General features: G+C 39.7%; 1 protein-coding gene across 1 annotated transcript in view; it reads left to right on the plus strand.

The window, feature by feature from the left end:
• CAP2 (cyclase associated actin cytoskeleton regulatory protein 2) overlaps positions 1–26,501 on the plus strand; it is a 131,837-nt gene that overhangs the window by 42,990 nt on the left and 62,346 nt on the right. The window contains exon 4 of the mRNA XM_026511541.4: positions 14,597–14,674. Coding sequence (XP_026367326.1) covers positions 14,597–14,674 — 78 coding nt within the window. The remainder of the gene's footprint in view (positions 1–14,596; positions 14,675–26,501) is intronic.

Below are 26,501 nucleotides of genomic sequence, written 5' to 3' on the forward strand. Positions count from 1 at the left end.
ATACTTGAAAAAGGCAGCTGTGTCTGAGTCATAGGCTTTAGGGAACTCTGTTGTCTTGAAGGGCTGGAGAGCCACGTTAAGGGGAATGGGAATGATAGCTAGAAATGAGTGGGTTCGAAGCAGTATGCTTCTTGGGTTCTAGAAAGAAATCTTTTCTTCAAAAGAGAATACATTTCCTTTTAGTGAGAATGCTTCTGTGTGTTGTCAAGCTAGCCAACTGTTGTCAAGCTTACCTTTTTGGTCGTGGGTTGGTGATATCAATGATTCATTCCTTTCAGGATTGAATGTTTGTTGTCTGTTCTGTACATCTAGCACCTTAACGCTTACCAGTCACGTTCATTAATCATTCTGTGTATTCATGACCCATTTCCCTCATTTAAACTTGGTAGCACCCAGGCACCTAGTAGGTACTCAGAAAATACATTTTGATTGAGACATTCATTCATACATTTCTGCTTTACTCAGTTATATCTTTTGCATATTTTTCCTGATAATAAAATTTTAATGTTTGTTGAAGAAAAATTTGACAACAAATGTATGAAGAAGAGAACAAAAGCCACTCATAATTTCACTACTCAGAGATAACTGCCATCAATATCATGGCATATTTTTTTCATAAGGACTTTGTTCAAAGTCCTATTTTCTCCTCGGTAAGTTAGAATCAACACTGTAATCTGTGACAGCCATATGTGTAAGGACAAATGACACACTCCAGGCACTGACATGGCACAGGTAGTCCAGGTGAGACATTAGGATGTTGACTGAAATGATGGGGCCAATTATAGTCCAAGCAAAGCTTGGCCCTTCTCCCATGTCACTGTGGCAATTTGAGGTTCAACAACAAATAGTCAATCTGATTTCTCAATTCTTCATTTTTAGCTTTAAACTACATCACTAGCCAAACAGATTTGCCCTCAGAACAGGTTTTAACAAACACAGATGTACATGTTTCCTTATTAATGGCAACTCGGCTGGCTTGCTTGATGCTTTTTCCTAATGGCACATTGGGAAGAGGCAAGGCTGTTCCCCAGACTTATGCAGAATAACCTAAGGCCCATGGGAACTAAAGAAGTCATAGTGAAGAAACGTCCCATCCTTGTATGCTTTATTCTTGGCTGTGACAACATAAAGGGGCGGTTTGAGTGTTGCTTTAGTTCCCTGTGTCAAAATCTCCATAAGCACCTCCAAGCACCCCAAGATAAATATGAAAAAGAAAATAATAATAAGCACAAAGAATAAAATCTCATGTAATGAGGATAGAAGCATAAAACTTTGCTATTTTAACAAACAGAAACAATCCAAGTACAATACAATTTTTATCCCAGTCTCTTAGTAACCCCCCATCATCATCGTTCTATCACCCTTTCCACCACATAACTATCCCCCAAGCCCTTCACGTATAGGTGTTCATAACACCTCTGTGTTCATAACCCCCCCACACACACCATATCTGCAATTCCATGTAAATATCAATACAGCAGGTGATGAAGAGATGCTCTGTCACCAAGAGGATGAAGATGGGATGGAAGCTCAAAAATGTCTGAAAATTTAAACAGAATAAATTTTTTTCTTACTTAAAAAAAGTGGAAGAAGGACTTCTAGTTTCTGGTTCTGTGAGTAAGGAGCTTAGACGTCACCACACCATCCTAACAACAAGTAAAAAGATGAACAGATTAAAAGACCAGCAACTCTTTTTGGATCTACGAGAGAAGGGAGGACACAGGGCAAACTGCTGTCCCCAGGATCAGAGAAACAGGTGATACACAGAATTTCAGCCTATTGGAGCAAAGACTCCAGAGTGAAACTGCCATGGGAACCAGTGCTCAGATAGGAAAACAACCTGAACTGTCACTGATGGATTGTTGCAAGCTCAGTGCAGACAGCTCTGAGAGTTAAGAACTCCAGGAGGACCCAGTTGTTGGCGTCCCCTGCATCATTGGGAGATAAATGTATAGCATTTCAACCAGGTTCCCACAGTAAATATGGAAGAAAAGTCCCCTCAGACTTCTGGCAAAGGGGAGGGGGGAAAGTAAGCATGATGCAATTAGCCAGAGCACTCTGTTCTTCACAAGGCCTGTCCTCAGTGGAAACTAGTTAACCAGAGCATAACCTGTTAAGGTATTATCAGAGCCCTACTAACCTTGGAAAGAGAAATCCTCAACTCCAGCTGGCTCTAATCTTCCACACAGGGAAGAGAAATCAAGTCCAGCTCACTGTATCCACCCTGTCCCATCCAAGGAGGAAGGAAAAAAAGTGAGAGACACTTGTGAAGTTCACAGTCCAGAGGCATAGGCTCACTGAAAGACTAAGACCTAACTGTAGGATTAAAGTACCCTTCCTCATCTTGCCTCACCACTACATTACTAAAGTCCTATTTACAGCAGATTCTTTCACTCAGTAAATCATATTTGGCTATCAAAAAAAATTATCAAAAAAAAAAATTACAAGGCACACCAAAAGGCAAAAAACAGAATTTGGAGAGACAAAGCAAACATCAGAACAAACTTAAAATAACTATGATTAATTTGTAAAGGACAATAGTGGAAAAAACATGCAAAATAGGACAATAAGCAGAGACACAGAAATCCTAAGAAAGAATCAAAAAGAAATTCTAAAGATTAAAAAATACTGTAACAGAAGCAAAGAATGACTTTGATGGTCTTATTAGTAGACTGCACACCACTGAGGAAGGAATCTCTGAGCTAAAAGATATATCAGTAGAATCTTCAAAAACCAAAGAGAACAAAGACCAAACAAAACAGAACAGAATATCCAAGGACGGTGGGACAACTACAAAAGGTATGACAAACGTATAATGGGAATACCAGAAGGAGACTAAAGAGAGAAAGGAATAGGAGAAATATTTGAAACAATGATAATCAAGAATTTCCTCCAAATTGATACCAGAAACCAAACCACAGATCCAGGAAGCTTAAGGAATACCAAGTATGATAAATACCCAAAAAACTACACCCCAGCATATCATTCTCAAATTATAGAAAATCAAAAATTATGAAATAATCCTGCAAGAAGCCAGAAGAAAACACATTTTCTGTAGGGGAACAAAGATAAGAGGTATATCTGACCTTTCCTCAGAAACCATGCAAGCAAGAAGAGAGTGGAGGGAAATATTTAAAGTGTTAAGAGAAAAAACCTACCAACCTAGAATTTTGTACCCTGAAAAATTATCCTTCAAAAGTGAAGAAGTACTTTCTCAGACAAAAATTGAGGGAACTTGTTGCCAGTAGACTTGCCTTGCAGGAAATGTTAAAACAAGTTTTTCAGAGAAAAGGAATATAATATAATTAGGTCAGAAACTTGTATCTATATAAAGAGGAACATCAAACAAGGAATAAATGAAGGTAAAATAAAAACTTATGTTACATATTCTTGATTGATCTAATGTAACAATTTGTTCAAAATAATAGAAACAGTGTGTTGAATTATGTGTGCTTACATATATATCATATATATGCATACGTTCATATATATATATGAAATGAATGACAGCAGTGATACTCAGGACAAGATGAAGAGATTAAGATTATTTTGTTATTATAAGGTATTTATGCTACTGTGAAGTGGTATAATGCTATTTGAAAGTGGACTTGGATTGGTTGTATATTTCAAACTCTTGGGCAACCACTTAAAAAGGAAAAAAAATTATAAGTGATCTGCTTAGAAAGGAGAGAAAGTAGAATCATCTAAAATGCTCAATTAAAACCACAAAAGGCAGAAAAAGAGAAGACAAAAATAGGAACAAATAACAAGGGCAACAAATGGAAAACAGTAATGAATATGGTAGATATTAATCCAGCTATAGCAATAATCACTTTGAATGTCAGTGGTCTAAATGCAGCAATTAAAAGATAGAGATTGTCAGAGTGGTTAAAAAAACACAACCCAACTACATGTTGTCTACAAGAAAGCCATTTTATTCTTTTTTTATTTTTTTTAATGATTTTTTATTATATTATGTTATTCACCATACAGTACATCCCCGGTTTCCGATATAAAGTTCGATGACTCATTAGTTGTGTATAACACCCAGTGCGCCATGCAATACGTGCCCTCCTTACTACCCATCACTGGTCTATCCCATTCCCCCACCCCCCTCCCCTCTGAGGCCCTCAGTTTGTTTCTCATAGTCCATAGTCTCTCATGTTTCATTCCCCCTTCTGATTACCCCCCCTTTCTTTATCCCTTTCTTCCCCTACCGATCATCCTAGTTCTTATGTTCCATAGATGAGAGAAATCATATGATAGTTGTCTTTTTCTGCTTGACTTATTTCACTTAGCATTATCTCCTCCAGTGCTATCCATGTTGCAGCAAATGTTGAGAATTCGTTCTTTCTGATAGCTGAGTAATATTCCATTGTATATATGAACCACAACTTCTTAATCCAGTCATCTGTTGAAGGGCATCTCGGCTCCTTCCATGATTTAGCTATTGTGGACAATGCTGCTATGAACATTGGGGTGCATATGGCCCTTCTCTTCACTACGTCTGTATCTTTGGGGTAAACACCCAGTAGTGAAATGGCTGGGTCATAGGGTAGCTCAATTTTTAACTTTTTAAGGGACCTCCACATTGTTTTCCAGAGTGGCTGTACCAACTTGCATTCCCACCAACAATGTAAGAGGGATCCCCTTTCTCTACATCCTCTCCAACAATTGTTGTTTCTTGCCTTGTCTATTTTTGCCATTCTAACTGGCGTAAGGTGGTATCTCAGTGTGGTTTTGATTTGAATTTCCCTGATGGCTAATGATTTTGAACATTTTTTCATGTGTCTGTTAGCCATTTGTATGTCTTCATTGGAAAAGTGTCTGTTCATATCTTCTGTCCATTTTTTTATTTGTTTATTTGTTTCTTGTGTATTGAGTTTGAGAAGTTCTTTGTAGATCTTGGATACCAGTCTTTTATCTGTAGTGTCATTTGCAAATATATTCTCCCATTCCGTGGGCTGCCTCTTAGTTTTTTTGACTGTTTCCTTGAAGAAAGCCATTTTAAACATAAAGACACATACAGATTAAAAATAAATGGATGCAGAAAATATACCATGCTAACATTAATCAGAAGAAAGCAAGAGTACCTGTATTAATTTCAGACAGAGCAGATTTCCAAGTAAGGAAAGCTACCAGGAATAAAGAAGGGCATTGCATAATGGTAAAAGGGTTAATTATCCCCAAAGATATAACAATTCTTAATAGGGCATAACAGTACACACTGCACAACAGAGCATCAAACTGACAGAACTGCAAAGCCACTATGCATGGGAGTGTTAACCCACTGTCACAGTTGGATACTTTAACACCTCTCCCTCAGAAATGGACAGATCTAGCAGGCAGAAAATCAGTAAGGACATAGTTGAGCTCAACAACTCCATCAATCAACTGTATATAATAGACGTCTATAAACTATCCAACAACAGCAGAATACATATTTTTCCCAAGCTCATATGTAACATTCACCAAAATAGATCACATTCTAAACATAAAATACGCCTTACCAAATTTAAAAGAATAGAATTCATACAGCGTCTGCTCTTAGACCACAGTGGAATTAAACTAGAAATTAATGACGGAAAGATAACTGGCAAATCCTCAAATACATGGAAATTAAACAACACACTTCTAAATGACACATAGTCAGAAGAAGTTGAACTCGAATGTTAACTAGATTTATTGTGGTGATCATTTCACAATATATACAAATATCGAATCGTTAGGTTGTAACTTGAAACTAATACCATGTTATATGTTGATTATACCTCACTTAAAAATATTTTGAACTAAATGAAAATGAAGACATAATCAAAATTTGGGGGAATACTGTAAAAACAGTGCTTAGAGGGAAATTTATAGTATTGAATAAATATATTAGAGGAGAAGAAAGATCTGAAGTCACCAATTTAAGTTTCCACCTTAGGAAACTAGAAAAAGAAGACAAAAGTAATAAGAATTAGAATGAAAATGGCTGAAATTGAAAAGAGGAAATCAATAAAGAAAATCAACAAAACCAAGAGCTGTTTTTTTTTTAATGATCAATTAAATTGATAACGCCTCTATCCAGGCTAAATAAGGGGAAAAATAGAGGAGACTAATTACTAATGTCAGAAATGAAAGAGGGGATATCACTGCAGATCCCATGGAAACTAAGGATAATAAAGTCATACTGTGAATAATTCCATGCCCACAAATTTGATAACCTAAATGAAGTGGACTAGTTCTTGAAAGACACATCTGCCAAAACTCATACAAGAACAGATAATTTGAATAGGCCCATATCTGTTAAAGAAATTCAGTTAATAACTAATTACCTTTAAAAAATAGAAACCACCAGGTCCAGTAGGTTCATTGGTGAATTCCACCAAACAAGTAATGAAGAAGTTATATCAATTTTCTACAATCTCTCTCAAAAGATCGAAGCAGAGGGAGTACATCCTAAATCCTTCTATGAGCCCAATACTACCCTAATACCTAAATAAAAGTATTATAAGAAAAGAAAACTATAGACCAATACCTCTCATGAATATAAGTGCAGAGATCCTCAAAAAATATTAATAAATAGAATCCAAAAAAGTATAGAAAGAATTATACACCATGGTCAAGTGGAATTTTCCCCAGATATGCAAGGCTGGTTCAATATTCAAAAAACAATTAATGTGGGAGCCTGGGTGGCTCAGTCAGTTAAGTGTCTGACTCTTGGTTTAGGCTCAGGCCATGATCTCAGGATAGTGAGATCCAGCCCCATGTCGGGCTCCACACTCAGCAGGGGTCTGCTTGAAGATTCTCTCCCTCTGCCCCTCCCCCCTTGTGCATGCACTCTCTCTAAAATAAATAAATCTTTAAAAATTAATTAATGGGGCGCCTGGGTGGCACAGTGGTTAAGCGTCTGCCTTCGGCTCAGGGCGTGATCCTGGCGTTATGGGATCGAGCCCCACATCAGGCTCCTCCGCTATGAGCCTGCTTCTTCCTCTCCCACTCCCCCTGCTTGTGTTCTCTCTCTCGCTGGCTGTCTCTATCTCTGTCGAATAAATAAATAAAATCTTTAAAAAAAAAAAATAAAAAAAATAAAAAAATAAAAAAATAAAAAAAATAATTAATGTAACCTATCCCATCACAGACTAAAAAAGAAACATCACATGGTCATATCAATAGATGCAGATAAAGCTTTTGACAAAATCCACACCCATTCATAATAAAAACTCTCAATAAACTAGGACCAGAGGGGAACTTTCTCAACTTAACAAAGGCTATCTATAAGAATCCAACAGCTAACATCATACTTAATGGTGAGAAACTCAAGGCTTTCCCACTAAGATCAGGTACAAGGCAAGGATGTCCCCTCTCAGCATTACTTTTCAAATCAGACTGGAAGTCCATGAAATGCAGGTAGGCAAGAAAAGAAATAAAAAGGTATACAAATTGGGAAGAGAGACATAAAACTGTCTTTTATTGCAGATGACATGATCATCATCTATGTAGAAAATCCAAGAGAATCAACACAAAACCTCTTAGAATTAATAAGCAATTACAGGAGGCAGCATTTGTTAGAGAATTTGTTATAAATATAAGTTCTCAGGCTCACTCAAACCTACTGAATCTGAAACTTGGGGTATAGGGCTCAACAGTCTGTTTTAACAAACCATCCAGGTGAATATAATGCACACTTAAGGTTGAGAAGCACTGGTATACACCTTCTTTATGGTTCTTACTATGTCAACCCAGATGCTTTTCATAATCGGACTTTATAGAGTTGGTGCCTATGTTCGATTTTACAAAACTAGACATCTTCAGTTTGTTTTAAGCAAAATTGTGAAGTGGTGATACTTGTCTTCATCATCCTGTTACCTCTTTTCATCAGCCCATTTTCCTGTCTTGCTTTCATCTCTCAGGTCCCTCTTAATCTCTTCGTTGGCAGAAACTCAAGGAACTTCTCCTTTAGAGTGAGAGGCCTCTGATTAGAGTTCCCTAAGGAATAAAATCTAAAAATACAGTATCTCTAATTGTAAAGTATAGGGCATTGGCAGATTAATTAGGAAGGAATGTGGGGATGGTATTGACTATGAGCTTCTCAAAGTCAACATATTGCACCCAAAGAGCAGATGCCCATTCCCCTAACCTTAGAAGAGGAGGACCCCCTTCCCTTCACTGTCTGGGTCTCAAGAAGAAGGATGATACTGTTTCAGAAGATCTGGAAATCCCTTCATTACAGGTACCCTGGCTGGGTACTTTTTCATCTCCTCCATGTCTCCTACACCTTTTCCCCCAGTTGCACCTGTTCATTTTTTCATCCACATAGTACTTTGCAGCCTGTAGCATTCCCAGTGAAACAATGCAAAGATCTGATGAGTATTTAGAGATCACTTGGGCTTCCTCCAGGAGCCAGTTCTCTCTTGAGGGGATTAGGTGGAAATAAGTCCTATTTGCTAGTGTCTGCTAGTCCCGAGGTTTGCTTTAAACTGATTACCAAAATTCACAAAACAAGGTGGTGCACCATTCCATCTATCTAAGAATACCAGTTACCTAAGTGATAATTGATCGAGTTTAAATAAACTGTGTAGCTTTGATTCTTACCAAAGTCTCCCTTTCCTCTCTGCACACACGTGCTCGCGGGCAGATAGATGCACATATACACCCACAAAGGTCACTGAGGCTCTTTGAGCCCTGCATACATGTGATGGACAAACTCAGCAAAAACCGTCAATTATTTGTTGTTACTGAAAATCCCTACGTTTGGCTTTTTCTTTCACAATGTTTTGAACTGCCTGAGTGAGCCAAATTCTCCCTTTCAAGTTATCAGAACTCAGCAGGTTTAGTAAAATTGCTTCTAAATAGGATGCTGTCTGGTTGAGGGGACTCACAGCACTTTCCCGTAGAAGCAGGTAGATCAGAATATCTCAAGTGTGGAATGAAAATCCTTTGAAACATGGACCTATGAGGTTAAACATGAATGTGGTTTACAGTCTGCTAATTAGGTCCAGAATTCCAGGGAACTGGAGGGAGAAATCTTTCTGAAGATTCTGTAGATTCTGTAGATTTGTCTACATAAGCAAAGTGAAAGGGAGAGTTGAAGCAGGTATCTAGGTATTGAGCCAATCTCTGCTCCAACCTCCACACTTCTTGTTGAGTGAAAGGCTGTTTGGGGAAGGACTCTAATTAATGAAATTGGCCATTTTGCTAATCAGACCACCAGAGAATTACTCTACTAGCACGAGGCTAAATATTCTTTCTAGGGAAAGTAAAAAATGCTATGGATAATGTTCATCTTAGGATAACTACAAAAATATTGTCAATACCCCTCAGAGCTGGCAGTTTTAATTACAGAAGTCAGGAAATCCTAAATTACTATTCCATAGCAACTATAATTCAGTCAACTCTGCAAGGCTGATCATAAATGAGGACAACACCTCTATATTATTGTGGCCAGGAGAAGTGCAGTTATTTTGTTTATATCCACGCTGTTGAAAGTTGTATCTCATAGCTTTCTTTTTGGAAATGTGGTCATTAGAGACTGACAAAAGTCCTTCTGAACCACTGAAAATACGCATTTTGAAGCATGGATGAACATTCACGCAGCTCAGAACTTTACATTCATAAGGTCATAATGGCCTCCAGGAGAGTAAATATTGAAAATCCTCTATTCCTCCCTAAGGAACATCCAAAATTTGAGATTTTGAGCAATATAATCCTAGGAATCAGGGTACCAGAACAAATAAAAGGAGATGGTATACACCAAAGTGGAAAATACACCCTCATTTAAATATTCATGAAACTTATTCTATGATGTTGATGATTGAATTTGTTGTTTTAAATTGAAATGGTCTAAGGATCTTGGTTTGATCTGAAGCTTTTTTTCTCAGTAGAAAAAAATTCCTTGAATGAGAAATAATAAGAAAAGTTAGAAACAAGATTAAGGTGTTCATTTCAGTAAAAATTTTGGAAAATTTGTCAAATGTCAGAACATGTCAATGAAGTGGAATGACAAAAAACTAGTCACTTCCCCCCACTTTATTCACTTTTATTCAACGTAGTATTGGAAATCCTAGCCACAGCAACTAGGCAAGAAAAAGAAATAAAAGGCATCCAAATTGAAAAGAAGTAAAACTGTCAGTATTTGCAGATGATAGAAATAGAAAGACATAGAAAACTCTAAGGACTCCACCAAAACACTATTAGATCTAACAGATGAATTCAGTAAAGTTGCAGGACACAAAATCAATATACAGAAATCTGTTGCATTCCTGTACACTAATAATGAAGTAGCAGAAAGAGAAATTAAGAAAATAATTCCATTTACAACTGCACCAAAAAGAATAAAATACCCAGGAATAAATTTGACCAAGGAGGTGAAATACCTGTACTCTGAAAACTATAAGACACTGATGAAAGAAATTGAAGATGACATGAATAAATGGAAAGCTATACTGTCCTCATGGATTGGAAGAATTAATATTGTTAAAATACCCATACTATCTCAAGCAATGTACAGATTCAGTGCAGTTTCTATCAGAATACCAATGACATTTTTCACAGAACTAGAACAAATAATTCTAAAATTTATATGGAACCACAAAAGACCCTGAATAACCAAAGTGATCTGGAGAAAGAAGAGATAAATGGAGGTATCACAGCCCCAGAATTCAAACTATACCACAAAGCTATCATAGTCAAAACAGGATGGTACTGACACAAAACCGGACACATAGATCAATGGAAAAGAATGGGGAGCCCAGAAATAAACCCACACTTAGATGGTCAGTTAATCTATGACAAAGAAAGCAAGAACATACCGTGGGGAGAAGACAGTCTCTTCAATAAATGGTGCTGGGGAAATGGGCAGCTACATGCAAAAGAATTAAACTGGACCACTTCCTCACACTGCACACAAAAATAAACTCAAAATGGATTAATGAACTGAATGGGTTAATGGACATAAAACTCCTAGAAGAAAACAAAGGTAGTAAACTCTTTGGCATCAGTGGTAGCAGTATTCTTTTGGATTTGTCTCCTCAGGGAAGGACAACAAAAGTAAAAATAAGCTAGTGGGACTATATCAGACTCAAAAGGTTTGCACAGTGAAGGAAACCATCAATAAAATGAGAAGCAACCTACTGAATGGGAGAAGATTTTTGCAAATGATGTATCAAACAAGGGGTTAATACCCAAAATATATAAAGAACTTGTGCAACCTAATATCAAAAAAACAATCTGATTAAAAAATGGGCAGAGGTCTTGAATAGTCATTTTCCAAAGAAATACAGATGGTCAACAAGCATATGAAAAGATGCTCAACATTACTAGCCATGAGTAGAATGCAAATCAAAACCACCAGATACCACCTCACACCTGTCAGAATGGCTATTATCCAAAAAAACAAGATATAACAGGTGTTGGCAAGGATGTGGATATAAAGGGAACCCTTGTGCACTGCTGATGGGAATGTAAATTGGTGCAGCCACCGTGAGAAACAGTATGGCAATTCCTCAAAAAATTAAAAATAGAACTGTCATATGGTCCAGAAATTTCACGTCTGGGTATTTATCCAAAGGAAATGAAGACAATAATTCAAAAAGACATATTCACCCCTATGTTCATCACAGCGTTATTTATAATAGCTAAGATGTGAAACGAATCATGGTTTAGGATATTCAAGATATTCCCAGAAGATTGAGTAGCACCCAAATTCTCAATAAAGACTGGATATACACCTCACTGAGCCGTCCCTCTGCTGTCCCATTCCATTAGGCTCTTAAAGAGTTTGATAGAGCACAAACCCTTAATTGAAAGGGAAAATAAACCAACTTGTAATATGGTAACAAAGGACTCATGGAATCACTTTTGTGACAACTAGAAGTAATGTGTCAGAAAGGAACATTGCATGCAAAGGGCAGGCATGGACTCACACTCAAAGAAAATGAGACGTAAGGAACAGAAACAGATTCTTCACAATGGCTTAATAAGAGGATAACTTACACTCTCAGAATTAAAAAGAGTATAAAAGTATTTTTAAATAGCTTAAAGACAAGGTGATAAAACAATAAGAGTGAAATACAAAGGAAATTGAAGGTCTAACAAACCAAGAACAAAAACATTCATACAGAAATGATATAAATTAGGTGAATGTATATAAGAGATCCTGTTGAAAATCTGTTAACTCACAATAGAGAACAGTATTCATATGATCACAGTAAATACAGATGAAAGACAAAGAAATTGAAGGCAGAGAGAGAATCTACAAGATATGAAGACATTCAAATATTACACAATCTGAAGATAATAGAGTCCCTGAGTAGAGAGTCTAACAAATGGCGCAGAAGGATTTTGAAAGATACAAGAAAATATTCCTAGAAGTGAATGAAGGACCAAACCTACTCCAGCAGATATAATACAGAATGCTCAAAACCCAAACACATACTGGTTAAGCTGTTAAACCCCAAGGATAAAGAAATAATTCTTCAGGTGTCAAACTAGAAAAAGCCAATTTTCTGCAAGAGAAAAAAAAAAAACCCAGCTGGCTTCAGATTTCTCTGTTGGCACATTTAGTGCCATGTTATCTGAAAATGGATGAAGAATGTTACTCAAGGAGTTTAATATTCAGCCCAGATGCTGTTAAAATAGAAAGACGACAGGGAGAGGTGTCCAACCCTGAAGAACTAAAAGCGGCTTTGAGATCTTTTTGAAGAAAAGAATTGATAATGAGGTTTGGCCAATGAAAAAATATCAGAATAATCCAGAAATGGAGAAATCATGGTAAAATGATAAGAACCATGAGGTGTGTTTAAATATAGAACCTATCCTAAAGTTTGTGGATTCATGTTACAGCCTGAATACGAATGCTATTAATTGAGCAAAGTAAAAATAATAACTAAAAAATATGGAAGATAGGGGGTCAGAGAGAGAAAAAAAATGTAGGAATGTACTTATAGTCTCATCTTTGCCAGTAAGGAGCCAATCAACATTGTCTAAAAATGGTACCATGTAATTTAAAATGCAAATACGTAATTATTCCAATGTCTTAATATTTTATCTATTTTTTTACTTTAGAATGATCGTTAAGAACGTAATAATATATTATAGTGCAGAAACTTTTAAGTTTACCAATTCCTTCTCTTTCATCTCTACTATTCAACCATAATTGCAATGTTTACTTTTTATTTTTAAAAATAGTACCTCGGTGGGGCGCCTGGGTGGCACAGCGGTTAAGCGTCTGCCTTCGGCTCAGGGCGTGATCCCGGCGTTATGGGATCGAGCCCCACATCAGGCTCCTCTGCTATGAGCCTGCTTCTTCCTCTCCCACTCCCCCTGCTTGTGTTCCCTCTCTCGCTGGCTGTCTCTATCTCTGTCAAATAAATAAATAAAATCTTAAAAAAAAAAAATAGTACCTCGGGTATAGTCCCATCTTTTAAAAGTCTCTGCATATGTATCTTAAAAGGTGGCACAGTGATGTTCACCCGTCGTTGATACAGATTATTTCTAGATTGTGAGACATTTTTTAAACCTTAATATTTGTAACTTTCTGCATTTAAAAATTATTCTAAATCATGCTTTGTCTTATGAAAACAGCTGTGTGAATTTTCTTAAGAGCTAGAAAAAGTGTGCCAAAATGGTCATTTGTGCGTGATACAAAAATTTGGAATTATTTTCTTCTTGGTACTCTTCTGTAACTTTTTAAATTTGAAAAAGTAAAGAATTAATAGTGAAGGCTAAGTAGAGGGCGAGGATAGAGAATATGATGCCATGTATTTGAAACATTCCCTCCTGCATGACTCCTTTCTGTGGTGGGGCAGTGGGCTGTAGTCCAGGTAGCGCTGAAATCTCTAGATCTGTCTTAATGAATAGTGGTAGAAGCCACTGGCTCACAGTGAACATATGTTTATGGGGACGACGTAAGGGACAGCTTTCCACTAGAAATCATAGAAGAGGTTTAGGCACACTGCAAACAAAAACAGAAGGAAATACCTTTTGAAAACAATTGTATTTGGGGCTCAGACATTTTTTAACAACTTTATTGAGATGTCATTTCTACAGAATAACATTCGCTCTTTTAATGTGAACAATTCAGTGGTTTTTTTAGTAGATTCCTCAAGTTGTGAAACCATCAGCATTATCTGATTCCAGCATCACCCCCCAAAAGAAACCTCGTACTCCATTCCTCTCTCCCACCAGCCCCCAGGCAACCACGAGTGTCCTTTCTGCCTCTGTAGATTTGCTTATTCTGAACATTTCATATCAATGGGATCATACACATGTGGTCTTTTTTTGACCGGCTTCCTTCACTCAGCATGTTTTCAAGGGTCACCCACATTGTCGCATGTATCAGCACTTCATCTCTTTTTAATGCTGAATAATATCCCATTGTATGGATGTATCACAGTTTGTTTACCCATTCCCCCCTTGATGAACATTCTGATTGTCTCTACGTCTTGACTACTGTGAGTAATGCTGCTGTGAACATCCAGTAGCAAGATTCTGTGTGGACTTATGTTTTCAATTTGGGGTTCGTACCTTGGGCTAGAGTCGCTGGATCATATGGTCACTCTTTATTCTGAAGCTCAAACATCTGAATTTCCCTCTTCTTCTTGGTTCGCAGGCGGAGATGGTGCATAGCGCTTTCCAGGCCCAGCGGACTTTCCTTGTGATGGCTTCTCAGTACCAACAACCCCAAGAGGTAAGAGTGTGTTTTGAGAGGCAGAGCTGCCTAGAGAATGGGCGGTAGTGTAAGCCAGACAACAAGGAGGCAACAGAATCATTCACTCTGAGAGACATCCCCAAAATGAGATGTGTAGCACGTTGATCTGTCTCTAATCCAGGTCGTGGGATGCAACTTTCCTTTGCTTCCTCATCTTATCATGGCCAAATTCATACTGTGACAGTTGACATCTCCAGTTTAAAAGGTCAATTTATTTATGTCATCTGCAGCCTATTCTTTCCCTTTTATGGAAGTATAGTTGATATACACAATGTTATGTTAGTTTCAGGTGCATGACAAAGTGAATCGACGATTCTATATGCGGTACTCACCACGATTAAGTATAGTTACCCTCTGTCACCATGATAAAGAAGATGTGATCAGATAGGTAACTGGATGGATGGATGGATGGATGGATGGATGGATGGATGGACAGACAGGCAGACACACACCATGGAATATTAGCCATAGAAGAGAATGCAGCCTGTTCTTTTTACTGGTCTTACAACCATTTTATAACCAAAAAAGTATTTATTTATTTATTTATTTATTTATTTTTAATTTTTTTATTATGTTATGTTAGTCTCCATACAGTACATCCTTAGTTTTTGATGTAGCGTTTAACTCCTAACTTTTAGTTCACATTTTGTGCTATTTTGTTATCAAAACATATTCACATCTGTCGTCATCTATAAATTGCATGTATGAATCTGATGGGCTCCTATTTCGTAGTTGGCGTGGATAGGCTAAGTCAGTGCTTCGTAAATATATTATGTACGTGGATCACTCAGAGCATCAGTGCGGTTTCTAACGACGTTTAACCTACCATGACACTGCCACAAAGCCCAGGGCAAACTTTAATATAAACATAATAGTGGATGTTCAGAGCAAAGTGGTGGTTGGCAGGAGTCCTTCCCATTCCCCAGGCCATCATAAATATCCCACTTTCTAAACCCAGCGCCCCCCACTCCCCACCCGGCCCAAACCCGGCAGACATTTTATTATGTAAATAACACCGTCATGCTCTCTACCTATAATAGTAACAATATTTTGACCATGCGGATTGTGTAGTGAATGAAACTATTCATTAAAAAGTAGATCTACGACCAGCATACATGGTTAAATAAGAAAAAAAAATAAGAATTGTTCTTTTGACTAAATAATCTGCATCTGAAGTTTGGTGACAACTGTATAAATGTGAAAGATAAACTTGAGTCCCCAGAAGGCACAATTATGTTCCTTTACAAGGCAAAGGAGCAATTAAGTTTGCTCATCAACTGACCTTGAGATGGGGAGATTACCCTGGATTATTGGAGTGGGCCTTAGGTAATCATAAGGATCCTTATACAAGGAAGAGCACAAGCAGTAGAGTCAGAAAGAAATCTGACGTCATGCTGCTGACTTTGAAGACAGAGGAAGGGACCACAAGGCGAAGAATGAGGCAGCCTGTAGAAGGTAGAAAAAGAGGGAAGCAAATTCACCTGTAGAACCCCTCAGAGGAATGCAGCCCGTTGACCCCTTGCTTTGAGACGCATTTTGGACTTCTGTCTTTCAGAACCGGAAAATAATATGCTTGTGTTGTTATTAAGCCACTACGTTTGTGGTTATTTGTTGCACAGTAATAGAGAATTAATATAGGCCCCAGGGAAGTACCACAGCATTCCTACCAGGATGGCAAGCACAGAAAAGTCTGACACTGTCACATGTTAAGCATGTGGGAAATGGGAAGTGTCGTGCTATGCTGGTAATAGGTGATAAATTAGTACATCTTCTTTGGAAAAAAATAAATTAAAAAAAGATAATTGGATATTCATTATAATATAATAGCTTAAATTTAATAGCTCACTTTAAATTCTAAAACAAACTCCTGAAATTGAAAAAGTTTTGCTAAGAATCTGGAGAAACTAGGACTTTGACTTTCAGGGGAGGCAGCTCTGCTTCATAAAGGGCCAAGACTTGAGACCCTCAACCCTTCCTGGAACAGCTGTCGTGCAGTGGAATTGCCCAGAACATTTTAAAAAATACCAGCGCGTGGATGTCACTTCGGGAGGGTCTGTTTTAATTGGTCTGAGGAGTGGTCTTAGCCTTGAGAGTTTTGTGGGTTTATCAGGTAATTCAGACTTGCAGCCAGAGCTGCCACGGATGTATTACTTCCCTGGTGTGAGATGGGGAGTTAGCCCCCAGCCCAGGCAGGCAGCTTTGTAAGGATGGAGAGATGGTGTGTTCTGTTGTGGATGCATTTTCCTCTTTGGCCTCCTCAATCTCTGCTTCCCCCTCCCCCCTTTTGCAAAAGAGAGCAGTGAAACTGGAAAATCACAATGCGATGCTTTCTAGATAACAGCCTTAGCCTGGTTTTTCTGTGATTAAAATGGGAGGAGAAGTGACTTCAACACATCACCGGGGGTCTTAGATGGAGGCAAGAACCGTGACTTTCCTGGCTGGTGCCCTCCTCAATCCCCTTTTTAAACACAAAAGAGCTCTGCATTGGCCTTGCAGGCCTTGCACATAAGAGACACTCATTAAATATTGGGTGAATTGGGACAAGCGAGCACACAAATGAATGCAGTGGAACCGTGGCATCCCAAAATGAGCTGCAGCTGGGGACACGTGTGGCTTAGCCCGTGGCTGGGCAGATTCTTGGGTGTAGCCACTGTAGTTCCCCCTTCTTACTCTACTGCATTCTTGATAAAAGGGGGACTCATACCCAGGAAATGTTTTCTGTAGCACTCATCACAGTGCTCCAAGCATAGTAAGCCCCAGCAGGCTCACATTGGCACAACCCAAAGACGCTTTTGGATGTCCACCTCCCTTTCTGTCCCCTACATCTCTACCCACAGCACTGTCCTAGTACTTCCACTAGATGGAAAAGCAGATTGAAGAGGTCATCAGTGCAGTGGTGAAAATAGTCTACAGCCAGGCCTTGATTTTCCTCGTGTACGTTCTAGAAGATATAGCATAGAGGAAATCGCCGTGAAACAGGTGGTATTTCTCATAGGAACAATGTTATAACCATCCACATCTTCCTCTCTTCCTTCTTTCAGGAGAATAACTCTTGTAATTTCAATTCATGGCAGTGGCTCCCAAGCTTTAGTGTGTATGAGAATCACATCCAGGGTTGTTCAAACCCAGATCTCTGGAGCCCTTCTACAGTTTCTGATTCAGTAGCTCTTGGTTGAGTCCCAAGCATCTGCATTTCTTTAAAAAGTTCCCATGGGAGGGTGATGCCGCTGGTCCGGGGACCACACTCGAGAACCTGCGGAATGTGGATTGCACTCAGTTACACCTCTAGCTCAGATTTATTTTAGATGCTTCAGGCGCTCATTTCCAGTTGCCTCTAGGTCACTGATTCTCAAACTTTAATCTTCCTTGGAATCACCTGGAGATCTTGTTAGAGTGCAGAGTCCAGTGCAGTAGATCTGGGCTAGGGCCCGAGAGTCTGCAGCTCCTGGGTAATGGGAATGCTGCTGGTCTGTTGCTAAACTCTGAGCAGCAAGAATTTAGACAGCCTCACAAGCACAAAATCCTGTAGTAGTCAAATATCAAACCCCTGTTCTTTCCTGCTGACATTTCTGTATCAAAACGGGCAGTGTTATGCTGCTGTAACAGACATCTCCAAAATCCTTGTGACTCACAATAGCAGTGGTTTATTTCTTGCCCCCGCTACGTGGCTATTAGAAGGTGGCTTACTTTTACTGGGTGAGTTACTAAATAATGACTCCTATATTTATTTCCTTAGAGTTGTAATAGGGCTCTAAGAGAAAAAGGTAGAGAATGAATCTTTAATGGGAGTTTCAGGCATTGGGAAGGAAGATATTTTGGGGCAGGTGGACCTCCCAGGGGGGTGCCTTCTATCCCATATGAAGAGGCCACACTTACGTTGCAGAAGCGTAAGGCAAGGTCAAAGCAATATTAGTGGTCAGTTGTAGCCTGGGGATTGTGTAAGGTAGATGCCCAAGATTAGAGGTGAGTACCCTGGCCTGCTGGAAGCTAGCTATCTCCTACAACACAGAACAGTACTGATAAAATACAGGAACCCACAACAATGCAAGCTTGAAAGCATTCAGTTAACAAATATTGACTAAGTGCATACCGTGGGCCAGGCACCATAAAGACACCCATGACTTGGGGCAGAGCATGGAGACAGGCAGATACAGATTATTTGGTGGGAAGACACCTTAGAAATCATCTCTTGCAACACTTTTAATTTGAAGGTGAGCCAGGAGAGGTTCAAAGAGAGGATAACTGGTTTGCTCATTAGTCCCTAAGCTGATGAGTTGCCCCCCCAGATGCTTCACACTGCACATCTGTCTCCAGTGCTGTATACTGTGGCCAGAGTGCCAGCCTTCAAAGAGACTAAATTTAGTAGGGGGTGACTGTCAGAAAATAAAAGTATTTTATTATAAGTAATTATAAGCAAACTGCCAGTCAAGCAAGGTAAACCATTGGTGTTACCAAAATCCAGAGAAGAAGCGATCTCATAGACAAAGGTGATCAGGAAAGGCATCACAGAGGAAATAAAATACAATACAAAAGCAATAATAGAACTGCTTCTGATATAATATCAGTATTACAGTAATATTAATATTAATAATGTGAATTTAGCACAAACTCAAAAAAAATTTCTGGGTTAAATATGTTTGGGGAAATCCCATATTCTGTTCGGTAATGAAATATGTTAAATATTATTAAACCCACATTTTCCCAAACTTAAATGACCAGGGAGACTTTTTGAAGAGGAACATATATTCATGTCCTGCAGAAGGCTGACACACCAGCTTGGGAAATGCATGTGCACATTTCTTTTAGGCTGTTTGAGATGCTTGATGGTTGTTGCTTTAGGTGGATTATAACTATTGGGAGGCTGCAGTATCAAAATTCTTTTTTTTTTTTTTTAAAGATTTTATTTATTTATTTGACAGAGATAGAGACAGCCAGCGAGAGAGGGAACACAAGCAGGGGGAGTGGGAGAGGAAGAAGCAGGCTCATGGCGGAGGAGCCTGATGTGGGACTCGATCCCAGAACGCTGGGATCACGCCCTGAGCCGAAGGCAGACGCTTTAACCGCTGTGCCACCCAGGCGCCCCTGCAGTATCAAAATTCTAAGATGACCCTAAGATTCCCATCACCTAATGGACACACCCAGTATAATCCCCTCCCCTTGAGTGTAAGTGGCACCTGTGAAGATGTGGAACAGCATTCCTTGATTAGGTTACGAGCAGGGTGATGGGGTATCATTCCTGTGATTGTTCTGTCATATAAGACTGTCATGGTGGCTGGAGAGACATTCTCTTGCTGGCTGTGAAGACCTGAGCTACCAAGTTGTCAGAGCCTCTAGGCACTGACAGTGACTCCTGCCGACAGCCAGAAATAAAACAAGGATCTCAGTCCTACAACCAGAAGTAACTGAATCCCACCAACAACGATGTGAGCCCAGGAGGAGACCCCAAACTCCAGATGGGACACCGCTGACACCTTGATTTAGCCCTGAGACCCTGAGCAGAGAGCCCGGCTTGGCCTTGCCCAGATTTCTGACCTACAGACACTGTGAAGTAATAAATGGATGTTGTTTTAGGCCACTTAGCTTGTGGTAATTTGTTATACAGAAATAGAAAACTAATATGGATTGCCTTCATTCCCTTCTCCTTGCCAGACTTTAAAATAATTAATTGGGTTTTTTAATAAGGCCATGAGCCACAGACCAAAGCATGAAGCCTCCCTGCCATTTGCTTTCTCTTCCCTGTCCATACTCCTATACCTCTACCCTCACCCCTCCATCTCTGCTGGGAAAAGCAGGATAAGAGGTGTGTCTGCAGCCCTGATTGACAATGATGACATCCATTTTCAAATTCCCTCCCTTACTTTGGACTAAGAAACATGTTTCTTATATTCTCTAACATTAGGGCTTTCAGAGTTTTCAACCATGACCCACAGAAAAAGTATATTATTTCACCACCAGTTTCACAAAACAACAGTTATCTTTACCAGGTGCACTGCATTCTGATATTTTTCTTCTAGTACATTCTTTTGATCCACAGCACCAATTTCACGATGGACTAATGTAAAGGACCATCACATCTTGCACTTTGAAAGCCTTCCTCTCATTGATATATTCCAACATTCATGATACAGAACAAGTTATAAAACATGGGCAGAACATCTTATGCTTTTCTTCTCTCCCCTTGTTGTAATTTATAAAAATAACCTTTACGCAGAAGAATGGCCTAGTCCTTACAGTACTGTTGTCTAGGAATTTTAGTGACAATTTGTCAACCCTGCCTTTTCCCAGTTGAGGGAAGGATTCTCACATGGAAAATGGCCAAGCCCCCATTCTGTAAGTGCAGAATTTTTCCGGGGAACCTGGCACACTCAACTATTTATTTATTTTTACAACAGGTGGTTATAGGGAAAATATGTTATTTCTAACTCACAAGCATGAAAAATAAAGTTCAGTGACACCTTAATGACCTGGCCACCAGACCTAGACGTGGGCCTGTTCCCTTCCTCACCATGCAAAGTCCTTTTCACAGACACCACATGCAAGAAGAGCCACCCTGCAGTCATTTATAGGAGATGCCAGTCAAAATAAAACCTTAGAAGGCATTCACTTGAATTGGGAGACATGTTTTTTATTGAAACATCTCACATCACCTGGGAGAGATGTGAAACATGATCTTTAATCATCTCCAGCCGGGGTGACCCCAAAACTCTGCCCTGAGCTGAAAATGTAATCTCCAGTAGACCAGTGCCTCCGAAGCCACGTATTGACATCACCCCCAAGGAAGGCTATCACCATGGGGTTCCCAGGAGATTTCCCTCCCAGGCCCACCACCTCTAGCCCTGGTTAACTTGCAGGAGCAGGTGGGAGGCAGCAGTATGGTTAACTGCAGCGGTTGTGGGTAATTACAGTTGGCATTCTTGTTCCCTCGCCCGTATACTTTCCTTATTTTCTCCAACGTTTTTCATGCTACCAAGACCTGACAATGAAATGATGTGTGTGTGTGTGTGTGTGTGTGTGTGTGTGTGTGTGTGTGTTCAAATGGAATTAATGGACCTCAGTACATGGAGGAAAAAATTAACCCTAAGTTTCCAAGGTCAGGGAAGATGATTTATGGTCATTGACTGCCACTGTGGATTTTATTCTATTGAAAAGACTAGGAAGTCTGGGGTTTTTATGCCTCCAGAAATAGAGAGAGAGAGAGAGAGGGAGTTTCTTCTAATTGCTCTTCTTTTGTATCTCTATTTGGACTTGCACTTTAAAAGGAAATAGTACCTTCCTGTGTATAGAGAAGGAATCTAGAACTGATTGCTTGTCCTTTCATTGTTTATACAGTCTGAAAATTAGAAGGAAAGGTAAATGAGAGACTCCTCTGGCCATTCCTCCATCTATGAGTGAATACGCATACCCCCACCTGGTGCTCTGCTCAAAGCACTCATTTCACGGATTTTCTTTTTTTATATTTTAAATTATTTATTTATTTATTTGAGAGAGAGTGAGCATGAGCAGGGGGAGGGGCAAAGGGAGAGGGGAAAGTAGACTCCCCACTCAGCAGGGAGCCTGACACGGGGCTCAATCCCAGGACCCTCAGATCATGACCAGAGCTGAAGGCAGACGTTTAACTGACTGAGCCACCCAGGTGCCCCTCCTAATGCATGGAGCAGTAATCTAATTTATTAGTAATTTGTTCATCTTAAACTAAGCAAGAAAGCTTAGTGCAGTAACCTTAAGATTTTAGATAATTACATGGCACATAATAGATCCAGATTGCTAGTGGGCATAAATATAGTTGAGACTTTTATAAAACATATTAATTTGTGAGGGTCATCAGGAATAGAAACTTTGGACTTGGATCTACTCATTAGCAATACGAATCCAAATGCAAGAAAAACAAATTCATCAGTGTCTCCTTAAATTGGAGAATCTACTCTCTTTTTCTGAGTACCACCAGCAAACTAATCTGGTAAAGCCCACATTACATTTACACTGAGCCATTCTAACCAAACCCATATGTTAAGTTGCCCACTTGAGGAAAGACACAGTTAGACTCAGCCCATGTTTCCTTCTCTTTAAAATGGGAGGGGCGCCTGGCTGGCTCTGTTGGTAGAACATGGGACTCTTGATCTCAGGGTATGAGTTCAAGTCCCACGTTGGGTGTGGAGCCTACTTAAAAAAATAGAAAATAAAATGAGGACAATTGTTCCTACTTCAGAAAGGTATTGTGAAGATTAAATGAGAAAAAGCATGGGAGTGTCAGGTGACTGAAAAGATGAATTCGATGTTAGTCAAGAGAGTCCAGCTGCAAACCTCAGAGGCATACCATAGTGGACATATTTTTCTTGTTCATGTGAGGTCTGCTCTGGTGTTTTGGCTGACAGTCTTCTACACGGTCATTCAGGGATCCAGGTTTCTTTTATCTTGGGGTCCCACCTCCTCTAGGTCCTCCACCATTGAATTGGGAATGAGAAGGCTGGGTCATTCCTGGGAAGGTTTGATGGGCCAGGCCTGGAAGTGGCATATGTCACCTCCACCTTCATTCAGTTTCATGGCCATTCCTAGCTGCAAGGGATGCTGGGAAATGTCATCAGCCTGTGTGCCAGGAAGGAAGAATTCACAGGTTTGGCGGGCATCTAGCCAATCTGCCAGCACAGGTAACTTGGTTTGGCTAACGTGAGGTCTAGCTCAGTGGAAAAATATTATTTTTCTAAACACTTATTTGGGTTTTTCTGAATTAATCCCCCAGTAACCATCCAGAGAAGGACATGAAAACCTTCAAATCCAACAGCTGAATTTGTTTTTATTGTACCTGGATATATAGAGAGATATACAGATGTAGATACATGTATACAAATATCTTAAAGCTTTTTTTTAAATTAGAGTGATTTCATCCTTTTTGCCTCTGTAGTGTTTTACCATAACAACAAGATGTCAAATTATGGTCCGATATTTTAAAATGCCAAACAAAACAGTTGCGTGACTTTGATCTCAGAGCATGCCTTGGGTGAATTAGGTGGTGCTGGTGGCAGGTCTGGAAATTGTAAAGGAAAAGCAAACGAGTGAACAAAGCCAAGCTCCCAAGTGTTCCCTAAATCCATGCCCAGAAAATGTCACCGCGTTGCTCAATCAGAGTTGCTGGATTTTCTTGAGAGATTTGGCCGTGATTAGTGCTGCAAAGTTCTATTGTTAGGGGGCATATGACAGATAACATAATGCAATAAAGTAATTCTGGCCCTAATGTAAAATGCCTGCTTTAAAATATTGCTATCGAGTTTTTTTCCCCCGAGGACATTTAGAAATCAAGACATCAAGAAAATATTCTTCTGAGTAACCGCTGTTAATATGTGCCAAGCAAGTATTTCAAATGGACTTTTAAATATGCAATTCTACATTTATCTTGAAAATAGGAAAAAAAAAAAAACAGAAGAGAAATAAAAGATCTAACGTTTCTGGCCTTTGTATCGTCCTCAGTTGTGTTTTCATTGAGTAGTGGCATCTCCCGGTGACCCGGGTGGAGGAGCACTTTAGAATCTAACCAGCAGCTCACTTTAGAGCCTTTTCCAAATTAACTCTACATTCACTCTGAAGAGCGGGTAAAACTTGGTTGCCTACCGATACCCGCAGGATTGCTTTCTTGTAACCAGCAGCTTTCTGAGTTGGATTTCGTGTTGTAGGTAGACAAGTGGGGGCAAAAAGAAGCCTTTGCTTTCCATAGGAGCCTTTCCATGGCAAGAAAATTACCCTGGTAATTACCCACGCGCCCCTCCCCCCACCAGCGCGCGCGTGTGAAGGCTGAATATAGATGCTGGTTCACGAAAAAAAAAGCACCAGGGAAGGAAGGAGAGGAAGAGGTTCGGGTGATATCATCAGGGTCTGCTTGAGTTGACAGCCTGAAGCTACCCAGTCAGTGCTGAATGCCAACAGGAAAGCTAATCATTCGTTTATCAGGATGCAGAGAGGAGGGTAATCAGAAAGGAGAGTAATTCTGTCATTCTTCTGCCCAGACTGTTTGTTTTAGCGACATAAAGCTGTGAATGGGCCTGTGAGCTGTGACCGTGGGTTAGTAGCTTTAAAGGTATTTAGAAACCCAGGACTTTGGAGGCAGAAAGGATTTGCTAAGAGCCTGTCCGGTTGGACATCACTCATGGTGACTTTTTTTTTTTTTTAATCTGATAAGGCACATTAGCTCATCTCTCTTTGTGTAAGACACGAATTAGATAATGAGTGGCTGCCCAAAGGAAGTGAGGTGGTTATCACACACAAGGGATTTGGGGGATTATCTGAGGGGTAAAGGTTAATAAAGAAGGATAACGTCCTTTGTTTTAGCAACTATTTCATACGAAGTTTGTTCCATCCCAGACTGCCTTGAAGGCATATTCCCCATCAAGGCTAGGACTCTGTATGTGGCCAGGGAAATGTTTCATTCTCCGTTCCGTCAAGCGTCGGGATCACTTTGCATCTTTAATAAAATAGTTACTATTTACCATTCTGCATTGAGAAGCTAAATATTTGGTTTCTAGTCACCATAAATCTGCAAAAAAAAAAAAAAAAAAAGGTCACAGGCTTTTCTTGTAGGACTTGTATCAGAAATTAATTCAAAAAGAAGTGGTTGAGTCATTCAACAGATCTTTTAAAAAGCCACACGTGTCTCGGCCTTCAGAGTTGCTGTGGCTCCCGGGTTTCGGGAGCCTTAGCGGGGACCCTCTTTGCAGGACCCCGCTTCTGTCAACATGTGCCAGGCTGTATGTGTGGACAGACAGACAGGGAGAAGGTAACTGCAGCTAGCATTCCAGTGTGGATGCACCGTCATAAATTACTTAGCAGAGGGCATGGGCCGTTACTTTTTATGGTCATGTTCTATATTTGTATGTGCCGGGGGACGGGTCACATGACAAAACCATCATTTGATATTAGTGTTTATGTGCACGGACGAGCGAGGGCTAGATTTCAGCTTCACTGCGCAGTACTTTTAATTTGTACAGTTAGCTCTTAATTGAAAATGCAGGCGCTTCCCTAAATACTAATGCTACAAATAATCCAGAATAAAGTTGTTGGAGTTGTCCTTAGAAGACAGGTTACCGCCCACTCTAGCTGAAGTGCCCGGTGCCTTCCAGAGGTTGTAAAACATACATTTTGAACACGAGCAAGTCAACCCTGCCGGAATCATAAGCTAAAAATTCACCAGTTTACATCCTCTAGCCCCTCTCCTAACTTGAGCAAGAGAGCATCTTATGAATGGCAGTTTATTTTGAAGGAGATACATTTCCCAGCTATGGAGAGAAAGAAAACACACACAGGCTTTTTTTCCTTCTCTTTCCCACCTTGTTTCCCCCACTGCAGTTTAACAAATAGTCGGGTTTCCAGTGGCAAACACCTAGAGAATGTACTTCTTCTGGGGCTGCCCGGGTGGTTCAGTCGGTTAAGCGTCTGCCTTTGGCTCAGGTCATGATCTCGGGGTCCTGCGATCAAGTCCGGCATCAGGCTCCCTGCTCAGCAGGGGAATCTGCTTCTCCCTCTGTCCCCTCTCCCCACTCATGCTCGTGCTTGCTCTCTCTCTCAAATAAATAAAAAAATCTTAAAAAAAAAAAAAAAAGGATGTTCTTCTTTGATGATTATTTCTTTGTACAAATTAAACATGAAAAAATGTTCTTGTCCATCTTTGGCAGATTGGCTGCTGCGAGAACTCGTGTTTTCGTATCTGGAATCACTTATTACATACATTGGCCTCTGAGTAGTTGCTTTCGATCTTCATTAGGGCCTGTTCACCTTCCGTACTCCAGCCTTCTTTAATTTTTATTTCTTTGGGCTTTTTTTT

Source organism: Ursus arctos, unplaced genomic scaffold, assembly GCF_023065955.2.
Source record: "Ursus arctos isolate Adak ecotype North America unplaced genomic scaffold, UrsArc2.0 scaffold_31, whole genome shotgun sequence".
Lineage (NCBI taxonomy): Eukaryota > Metazoa > Chordata > Mammalia > Carnivora > Ursidae > Ursus > Ursus arctos.